Raw genomic sequence first — 10754 nt, 5'->3', positions numbered from 1 at the left:
GTCCCTTCAGCCCCGCCGCTACTGGCAGCTCACAGTGAGGGAGCGGGCGGCCAAGAGCCGGGGGTGAAACCTGCCACTCAGCCAGGCCCTGCTGCCAGCCCGGAGGCCATCCCAGGGGACACCCCGGGGGAGGCTGGATGTCCCCGAGCCAAAGCGTGCGTGGAGGCCCTGCCACCAGCCCGGACCCATGGAAAGAGGTTAAAAACGCAGTAGAGCGGGGACAGCGTGTCCTCATGAGGAGCCTGGCCTTGCACCTCTGTGGCTGGAGGGGGATGGCGCTGGAGGGGGCTGCGGCCAGGGGTGCTCCCTGGGGCCACAGGACAGGAGCAAAGAGCCGGGCTGCAGGGCTGGGTTTCACAAAAGTTACTAAATTACATCCCACAGGGTAATTCTTGAGAAGGTGGTGGTGAAGGACGTGATGATTTCTGCCGACCATCTTAACTTCTTCAGGACAACAGCACCACGGAGGAGGGCTGCAGGTCTGCCTCCTGGTACTTACTGATGGGGGAAAACGCTGAACACCGGCGAAACGCAGCGCTGGTAAACACAGGATACATAATCCTAACGTTAAGTACACGGTGATGATCTTTGAACCGATGACTACCACTCATGAAACAAACGATGAAGTTAGAGCAGATGTTTGAAAGCGTCGGCTTAAAGTTCACTGGCAGTTCACAAAAGGGAAAACAAGCTTAGAAGGGATTAGAAGAGGCATACAGAACAAATCAGGAATTTTAAGTGTCACACTTGCCCTAAAAACCCCAAATGTGTGCAGTTCTGATCTCCCCCACTCAGAACAGACTAAGTAGAGTTAAAATGGGATAGAGAAAACCAGCATCAAGGACATGAACTAGCTTCAACAAAGGAAATACAGAGGAAGAAACCTTCAGAGGGTGTTTTATTATATAAAAATGTAGATAGTAAAATTGTAGGTAGTATAAAGGAGGTGAGCATGACTAATGGAGTACGTCAAACAGAAGAAATCAAATCAGGCACTTTATCACAAGGGAACTGGGAAACTAACTAATGTTAATGTAAAACTAATGTTTTGGGTACCAAAACGTCACTCGGCAGGGGAGGGGGAAGATTAGCTACATTCACAAATACAGCTCTAAAAGGTGGTACCTTTGCCACTGCTAGTCCCCAGGCCGTGCCCCGGAGGAAGCTGAGAGATCATACCTGAGATGTACTAGTACACGTCTGCCCTCTTAAACTCTTCTCAGGGTTCTGCTGTCAGCTAGGACTGGGGTCTGACTACAGGCACTTCTTTTTTCCCTAGCCTAGCATAACGATTCTTACCATTTTAGAACAAGAATCTGCTATGAACCGAAAGGAGAAGAGCAGCAAGGAGCTGGGAGAGGATGAGTGCGGTAATCTCCCTCTGCATCCTATCCATGGGTCAACCAGCAGTGACAGAAGAAATGACATTCCTCTGTCTTGGCTGCCCTCAGAGCAAGAAAGTAAGGAGGAGATTGGGCATCTGCCTATTTCATGGCCTTAAATACATTTATCTTAGAGTTGTCGTAAGATTTCTTAGCAAAAAAAAGTACAAACCCAAACCCCTTCTTTAACTGAAATCCTCCTTATTGCTTTGGTTTACAGCACAGCCCCAAACCGTCAAGGCAAGTGAAAGTGCAGTATGTTTCGGAAAGGCGACAAAATTGAATAAACTGATGGGAAACTGTTCCCATTTGTAAACTGAAAGCAAAAATCACTCTGCTCTTCCGCATAGCTGAAGTGAGGAAAAAGGTTAGACTGAGTAGCCTAAATACTTTGGGTGGGGTTGCTAACAGAGTTCCCCACTTCAAATTAAAGCAGACAGGTAAAACAGGAAACAGGACAAGGAAAAATGATGATACAGAGAGATTAGAAGATCGTATTTTTGCCTCTTTTTCAGCAGACTGGCTGATTATTTCCCCCGAGTCTCTGCCTGTCTTGGGCAGATTTAGCACATTTGTCATTATTCTGAGTCAGTAGCGACAGCAGGAAGAAGCAGAAATTCTGTCAGCATGGTCCCCAAAACTAAAATCCTGCACCACAGGTGGATGTTGCTTTACCCAAGGAATTAATGCCCTACCATTCTGGTGAACTCATGCTGCCGTCTTCCCAAGAGGCTTTGCATTTTTATTTCCTCAGTAATAATTTATTCTCTTAAGAGTTATGCAATAGTTGCTCAGTGCAAACAGACAAAACTTAAGCAAAGCACACCGACCCCAAACCTGAAAAATCAAGAAAGAAGTCCACTTTGCAAAAACATTTTTCTCAGCATTCCTGAGGTTGTCTTTTGCATTACTTCAATGAAACGATTTAAGGCTTCTCCTCTCTCCCTGTGCAGCAGGAGTGCAAGACTACGACTGTCTGATGGTGGGATAGGTGAGTTTTTTATTATATCATCCATAACTTGGGTCAGAGCCAGCAATATATAGTCCATATCTGAAATGCAGAGACTGAGTCCCCTAAACCTAAAAAGCCCCTGAAACTAAAGCCCAGAAATACAGGTCCCTTTATAAGTGTTTCCTTCAGTACTTTGAAGCTGAGCCCATAGCTGCAAAACAGATGACTTTTTAAAGACAGAGTGATGTTTTTCATCAGCACCCGGAGGGCCGCATGCTCCCGGCAAAGCCCTGGCTTGCACCTTTCAGCGCCTCGCTACTCGCGCCGGGACACACGAGACATAGTCCTGTCCTGCAGCAGGTGCGGCAGGAGCTGCAGCATGAAGGAAGCGGCTTCGTAGCTCTCCGGCAGCGGGTGCGCTTGTCTCGCCAAGCGAGCCCGACGGTGAGAAGAGAGGTAACGGTCCCTTTAGCTCTCTTGGTAGGTCGGCCTCCGAACTGTTTGTGCCTTAGACTTGATGCAGGGACTCCCCAGAACAACTTGTTCCGGGGAGCGCTGGAAGTTTCCTCTCACCGGGAACAGATCAATAATAACACAATGCTTCTTAGCAAGAAACGTAGCTCAGTCAAAAGCTGGACTGCACAGGACTTAACAGGTAACATTGACAACGGTGCCCAGCTTTTTCAGCCAGCCTTACTGATTCTTCCTCTCCACGTCTCTTTTCATGCACCCTTTTATCTCCCCGCTCCAGCCTTCACCCAACACCCGCCCTGTCACCCCTCCAGCCCCACACCGACCTACAGTATTCACTCTTTCTTCCCTCAACTACGATGCTCTGGCTCTGAGGAGAGGTAAGGAGCACAACCCAGCCGGCAGCACGGGTCCTCTCCTCCCCGTGGCCCGAGCTTCCTTCACGCACAGCTGGGGGTCTGGTAGCACTACTGCTGCCTCCACAATGCAATCGCTAATTGGGAACTGCAGTTCTGTACAGGAATTCTGCCTTTGTTGACTCTATTATTTGTTCCTCACCTGTTACAAGTCTGTGATGCTGCATGCCTCCCTTCTTCCAATACCACTGAATTAAACTATTTTAACAAATAGTTTACTTACCCTGCATTCAAAAGGAAGATGTATATCCTGACTCTGTTAAGCCACACACACGAGTCTTTATTTCTGACACAGCTGTGCCAAATGCTCTCCTTTGGCAAGTGCCTTTGCAGCCGTTTAAAAACAAAATTGTCTTTCTGCAAATCTAAATAAAATGATATCTGCATTTTTTTTCTGCCACGAGCGAAGATACGTTGTTCTTTGCCAATCTATCAAATTTTCCAGCTTGTTTTTGAACAACATGACTATTAGAAGGTGACCAGGAGCACTTTACAGTCCACGCTCATAACAGAGCGGCGGCAGTTGCAACGATGAATACTTGTCCCAGGACACACACCCCCCAGCCAAAGCTCAGCCTCGGGCCGCTGTCAGCTCACCCGCGCGCTCTGCTTTGCAGCAGGGTCGCACAGCACTGGCTTGTCAACGCAGAGACACAGGGACTTGGAACCGACTGGGCGTTCAGCAAGAAAGAATTGCATACACACAGGTCGGTAAAAACTATGCTTGCGTGGGAAAGTGGAGTTGCACCACTGGCCTAAACTTTGTGAGACTGAAGTTGTATGCTGCCTTGGGCAACTTTTTTTAATTTTTATTTTAAACATACTGGAGACTGTGTGCAGCATCATTTATCTAAGGACAATTTGGCATATTTAGATTTAACTTAGGAGATATAGAGATACCCAAGGTACCCATAGATAAATGGGTATATAAATTTGGCACCCAAAGTTCACTTTCACAGAAGCTCAACATTTTTGGAGAGAAATGTACTACTATTTATCTCTTGCACTGAAAACCGAACAGACAGAAACACATTTGATCGCAGCCTCAGAAAGCCTGCATCCCTCTTGTCCGTCTCTCTCACTTCGAACCGTTTCCTGCTCAGCACTCGCAGGGTTCACAAGGCGGCCACGCATCGCGTTCCTCCTCTTCTTTCATAACCAAGGCTTGACATGTCACTTCACATCCCCTGCAGTTTTAGCATTATCTATTACTGGCTTAGCAGCCGAATAACACCAACCATCGCAAGCCTGACCTGGCTTCTCGCTGCACCTAAATCTATGTTTATTTTGTTCAGTGGCTGATGAGATACTACAGTACATCATAAGCAGTTCCGGTTGTTAATTTGCTAAGAATTCATGGCAGTTAGTGCACCGATAGGGGAAGGCTTTGATCTCACTGTTTGTGCTAGGTTTGGACACATTTCAGCGCACATATAGATTACCTCAGGCTGAACGTGTTGGCAAGTTACAGCTTTATGTTCTTTAAGTGATAATGCTTTGTTCTGTGCTCAATAATCATGAGCATTAAGCGCCCTTTGCTGGCATGGCCAGGCCGATGTTACCAATCCCGAGTGTCTCAGCAGAACGCCTGCATTCAGCTTCGAATGCAGAGGGGGGAATTCTGCAGAAGCTTTGTCCCAGCTGGTGGTGAGAAGCCAAAGGGTCACACAACCGTGCCAGCAGCCAGCCATCTACGCCTGTCAAGATGACATTGGAACTGGTAAGCCCAGAGCTTGGGAGTTAAGCGGTAGACTGTCCCTTCTTGTAAAAACATCATTCATGATGAATTTCAGCAACATTGCCTCCAAAGATGACAAAGATGTGACTGTTTCAGGAGCAATGGTTAACTTTGAAATGCGACAAGCTATCTTGCTCCTAACATTTCTAGTACAACAAAGTGTGTAGGTACTACCTGACATGAACACGGACCTGAACTATGGGAGTAGTTTACCAGGGATCTCCTCACTTTTAAGATCCCTGGATGCTTTAAATTGAGGACAAGCTTTCTAAAAGGTTCCATCCAGCTCCACCACGAACTATAACTTACCTGCATCGCCCTTGGCACATCAGGCTGACTCAGCACAACAGTCCCCATGCGTCATCCTGCACAGAGGAACACATCCACACAGCCCACCAGGCAAAAAGTGGTATAAACACATTGGTGAAGAGCTAGTGAATCCTGCCTAACAGCTCTTCCTTGGAAGAGAAAAATTCCTCTCCAAGTCATTATGGGAGAGGCTGGAAGGGGCTGGTACCCTGGGTAGCTGCAGGGTTTTTTTCAGAAAAGAGCAGAAGGCCTCAGAGTAGAAGATCAGAGCACGTGTGCTTTGTGTCCTACCCTTGGTTCTTATTTGTCAGCAGGGATATTAAATTCCTAACATACCCTAAATCAAGGGAAAATGTAGCAAGCACCAGCAGCCTGGGAAACAGTGCGCAAGAAAAATTCACCATAAACTAAAGAATGGGTCCAAACACAGCAGCACTAATATAGAGATTTTATTTCGACTGTATTGAGTTGTACAGCACATTTTGCCTGTCACAATGCTATCGAACTGATTTTAAAGTTTTTGGCCAGCACATTGTGACGCTGAAACTCACAAGAGCTAAAAGCAGTTTGGACTAATGGCCTGAACAGGAGGGCCAGGAGTACCTAGTTTCTGGCTTCCTTATTGCTTGCAGTCATTCCAACATGTGCAAAACAGGAGCAAATCCAGTTTCTTCTGCCAGCCCAACGGTCACTCTTCCATGTCTGGCAATGACTGCAAGGTACAAGGCAGGGGAGAATCTGAAGCAAGGTGCCTTCTCTTCCCGAAGCCGTGTCGGTTGTTCCCAGTATGGAAAAGAAGCAGAGTCCAAGTAAGTACAGGGTCTTCAGATGATGCTAGCTTTGCTTGCGCTATTGGGATTTACAAAACCAGAGGCTGACACAAAGTGCAGGAAAGAGTCATTATTCCATTCCCTCCGATGGAGATGACAAACCATTAGCGAAAAATTTTGGAGATCACAACAGTGTGAAGTACTCTGCCTTGTCAGTAGACCAAATGTCCTCACAGGTCCTCCCCACCACATATAAAGTCTCAGCTCATGAGGTGCAGAATATATCAGACATTTTCCTTTAGCTGGAAAGAAAATCTGCATTTCTGTAAAGAAATGCCCCACTCTCAAACTCTTTTTCCTCATTAGTATCTGCAGATTTCTCAGAAAGAAGGCAGGATAGATACTCCCTGAGGGATCTAGGGATTAAAAGACCACCTGAAGCCCATTTTCTTTCTAAACCTTTCTTTCTAAACCCAGTTCCTTTTCTGCCAAATGAGTTGGGATTCCTGCTCTCTAGTTTAAAGAAGTAGAGAGGCAATTACAAATTGGCAACTCTGAACTTTGACCACTGTACAGAAGACAAAAAAAGAAATCAAATTCAAGAGGCATTTTAGGTAGCACTGGGGCAAGTCAGAGGGATTGTTTCCACCACTGAACAGATGCCACACATCATGTTTATCACTGTAGCTTGGCTGTACATCCTAAAGTGAAAAGCACAGACCATAGTGTCTATGTCAGCCAGTGTCCTTCCCCACTCCCATTTTGGTATCGATGCTTCATTCTCCCTTCTTCGGGTTACATTAAGTGCACAGAAATATATAGCAGCATTTGGACTGAAACCCTCACATACACCAGACAGCACATTCCAGGAGGTAAAACAACACGTTATGGCCTATACCCTCAAGGTATCAAGTTTTCAGGATAAAGAGCAGTAGGAAGTGGAGAGCTGAGGGCAGAAAAGGGGAGGAGGAGCAACACAGGAACACGAGTTCTGTTTCCATGCCAGGAGAGGATCAGGGTGCCATTCCTGTGTCAGCACCAGGCTGTGACACGACCGCAGACAAAGCAGACGGGCAGAGCAGAAGTGAAAAAGCCAATGTCCCATCTCCCTGCAGTGTTGGGGGCAGGGGCAAAGTCAAGTGCATTCACCAATCCTAGCGGAGCGTGAAAACGGGCAAAATCTGCTCAGCCCGTTTTCAGCCAGAATGAATTTCTCTTCAATGCTCAAGAGAAAATCAATTAGTGATGGCTAATGAGTCTTGTTCACCAAGCTGATCACAAGTCACACTCATGGAAAGAGAATCTACAGAACTGCTCCAGGGGGAGGCCCTTCAAAAGCACACAGTACCACCTGGAGCCTGCCCTCTTCCTTCTCGTGCAGCAGCCTGCCTTTGTAGGGGGAGTTGGTTCTAAACATGCCTTTCTATTGCTTTGGGGGTACTTTGCACAGGCAATATCTGTGAAAACATTGCTTTCCAGCCCACAAAAGAAAGAGGTTGCAATCCCCTCTTCAGCCCTAGGTTGTCAGACTACAATGTAGGGGCCCACCGGTACCAGAGCAGGGACACATACCATACTCTCTAATCTGAGCTCCTTTGCTCCAGACTGATAGTAAGACTGCTGAAGGCAGGGCATTCAAGCTTGGTGTTCAAGTGTTGCACCAAAGGCCTTCACAATTACAGTGGAGGCAGAGTCACCCTTCAAACCCATGAGAGAAAAGGCTGGGCTTAGACAGGTCCCTTTGTCTGGCATTCAGCTGGAAGCTGTGGCGATGGGTTTCTTCAGATGTTGGCTCATGAGCTCCCTGGCACGAGACACTTGGATGTGGTCATAACAGGAGTTACAAACGAGGACAGGGTCATACAACTGCTGATCAGGGATGGGCAACTTCAGATGGCAGCAACCAGCACAAAACACGTTCCCGCAGTTCCTGTCAAGGAGCAAGAAAACCAGTGAAGAGAGCTGGGAACACCATAGCAAAACTTCAGAAAGCACAAAGGATCCAGCCTTACTTATGACTTGTCAACATCTTTCTTAAAGTATATACTGTGGCCTCCAGTGCAAGCTAACTGGCTAGCACTAAAAAGGGACTAATGGGCATTACTACCCAGCAGAAGGATAAAAGGCCTTGGGAAAATAGGAACAAGAACAATGTATAATGGAAATCTGCAGAGAATTTATGAGGCCTGGCAAATAAAGGAAAAACCTAAAACTTTCTCCTGGGAGCTGGAGGGAACAAACATCCAGACAGACGTTTTGTGAAGTTTGTGAGAAACAAGCTGAGAAGAAGAGTGGAACTACAGCGATAATATTGTTTACCTGCAGTGATGCCTCCGTTTGGCCAGCCAGAATTCACAATCGCAGTTAAAACAATGTGAGGCCATGTGGTCTGGAACCCACCGCGTGACCTAGGGCAGACACCAGTCCTCATCAGCTTTAATTTTGTAACACCACAACGACCAGGTCTCAGGACCCCAGCACAGGCTGAGATGTGGCTGTGGACCACAGCAGGCCAGCTCAGAGCGAGCCCACCCTGCAGGTTGCCTTCTATCGGACACAGCAGCAGCAGCGGATGCAGAGGATGTGTTCAAGGACAAGGGTGGCTGCTCTCTGCCTTGCTTCCAGATCACTCTCTGCTGCCGTAACCACCAAAGTTAGCTGCAAAGAAACATTCTCTCCTGCTGCATTACAGCTGCCATAACAGGACACGTACCTCAGTCTCCTTCTTATCAACAGGCTCCCAGCTTGCTTCTGACAAACAGTCTTCACTGTGATCAGAACAGAAGTCCTCAGTGTCGCTGCCGTCCGATTCCTTCAAACATGTCTGCAAAAAGAGACGAAGTCACAAATCCCCTCAGCTGCCTCAGTCGCATTTCCCGCTCCGGCCACACTCAGTGCTTGCGATGGGCACGTGGGTAGCTCCACAGCTGCCCATACAAGGGAGTAAAGCATTCATGGCTTGGTGTGGGAGCTGTTGCTTGTCCCTCAAGAAGCAGAGATAGCTCTGGGTGGCATGAGGACAGGGCACACAGACAGGAGGGGAACAGGGCTGAGGAAACATAGGAACAATCTTAATCACCCACTCCAAAAGCAAGAGACTGAGAACCCTGGGTTGGAGAGGGTGGTGTGAGGGAGGTGCAGATCACCGCTGCTGGAGTCAGGGTGTTAGAGGCAGTTACTTACAAAGTCATCCTCGTAGTCCATCGGAGGCTCAGCCGGAGGAGTGCAGAAGTGGCGGATGTCCAGGCGCAGCTGCAGCTCTCGCACTTGCCTGCGCAGCTGCTCCACCTCCTGCTTGTAGCTGGCCTCGATCTGCCGCAGCCTGTGCTGAATCACATCCGTGGGGAAGGGGAGCCCGTCATCGTCCAAGTAGAGAGGAGGCACCGGAGAAGGACATTTTGGCAGCATGTGCTTGGGACCAGACGCTTGCTTCAGGTGGCAGGGTAGCCACGAACGGCCAGGCTTCCCTGCAAGGCCTGCGAAATGCGTGCTGATGTGGCCAGAGCAGGCTGAGGATTTCGCACCTTCTCTGGCAGACCACTGGCCACTGAGGCACAGGCCTGGTGCCCGCAGCGGTTTGCTGCCCAACCTCTTGCTACAGCAGCCATAGGAGAGGAGGTGTCTGGGTGTGGGCTCCCCACTGGGGAGCGATGTCACCATTCCTTGAAAACTGTCCCAGTTGGACCCCAGGAAGGAGAACTCGCTGCTTTGGCTCTGGGAAATGGGCTTGCGCCATTGCTCTAGTGGGACTTTCCCCAGCTGGCCAGGCTCCTCACAGGGCACACTCCTTCCAGCATCACCTTTGCTGTTGTCTTCGTCCGTGCAAGGGACGCCTGGAACAGGGCCGGGGATGTCCTGACAAGGGGCACTCGGTGCCAGTGACTCCTGGCTGGGAATGTCTTGGCAGGTGGTGTATCTCTTGGGGCAGCCTCCTCCATTGGACACCATGCCAGGAGCCTTCAAAGGTTCCTGGGGACAGGTTTCTAACTGGTTTCTGGAACTGGTGGAAACCCTGTCAACATTTTCCTGTCTGGAGGGATTTGGAGCTGGACATGGGCCATCCAGTTCCTCTGTGTATGTTCCGTTTCCCTTTTCTGCCTCCAGAGACACACTGCTTGCTGGCACGGAAGCCCAGCTGCTCAGTTGCTTGCTATGCCCTGCGTGCTCAGCATGGCTGCTACAAGCGTTGTTGGCTTGCAGGGGAGCGTTTTCCTCGTGCTCCTCCACCCGTCGTGCCTCTCCTGTAGCTGCCGCACTGCCTTCGCCCGAGTGCGGCTCGGCTCCCTCAGCGGTGGCAAGCCGGGCTTCCAGGCTCATCCGGACCTCCTGACAGTGGTTATTCAGGTTGGGATCACTAGATGTGCGGGTCAGCGGGCTGCTGGAGTCGCAGGCTGAGAGAAGGTCATCCATAGATCTTGTCTTTGGTAATCTAGAACCCAAAGGCAAAGCAAATCTCACAACAAAACTCCTGAAACTTCCCTCATTTCAGTCAAAACTGAGATTAGGGAAGGGAGATGTTCCTAATTACAGATCATGGGGTGGGTGCAGCAGCATGAGCTGAAACGCACAACACTACAGTATGGCCCCCATAGTTTGCCTTTTTAGGTGCAGCAGGGAGCTGTACATGTTCTTCTCCAAGTGCCTGGGACAATGCTACAGAGCTCTTGCTCTCCACAGGAAAGATGAGAACAACAGGTAAAACAGAGGAATTACAAT

At 48.8% G+C, this 10754-nt stretch overlaps 1 protein-coding gene across 1 annotated transcript in view; it reads right to left on the bottom strand.

Moving 5' to 3' along the window:
* Window positions 1-7321: 7321 nt before the first annotated feature.
* The window catches only part of MTMR4 (myotubularin related protein 4), a gene marked incomplete at its 5' end in the record, with an annotated part of 7031 nt that continues 3598 nt past the window's right edge, over window positions 7322-10754 (bottom strand). The window contains 4 exons of the mRNA XM_010285057.1: window positions 7322-7968; window positions 8358-8446; window positions 8752-8862; window positions 9222-10467. Coding sequence (XP_010283359.1) covers window positions 7791-7968; window positions 8358-8446; window positions 8752-8862; window positions 9222-10467 — 1624 coding nt within the window. The remainder of the gene's footprint in view (window positions 7969-8357; window positions 8447-8751; window positions 8863-9221; window positions 10468-10754) is intronic.

Source organism: Phaethon lepturus, unplaced genomic scaffold (genome assembly GCF_000687285.1).
Source record: "Phaethon lepturus isolate BGI_N335 unplaced genomic scaffold, ASM68728v1 scaffold35760, whole genome shotgun sequence".
In the NCBI taxonomy this organism is placed as follows: domain Eukaryota; kingdom Metazoa; phylum Chordata; class Aves; order Phaethontiformes; family Phaethontidae; genus Phaethon; species Phaethon lepturus.
The sequence above is the reverse complement of the archived record's forward strand: the minus strand, read 5'-3'. Positions and strand labels throughout refer to the sequence as shown.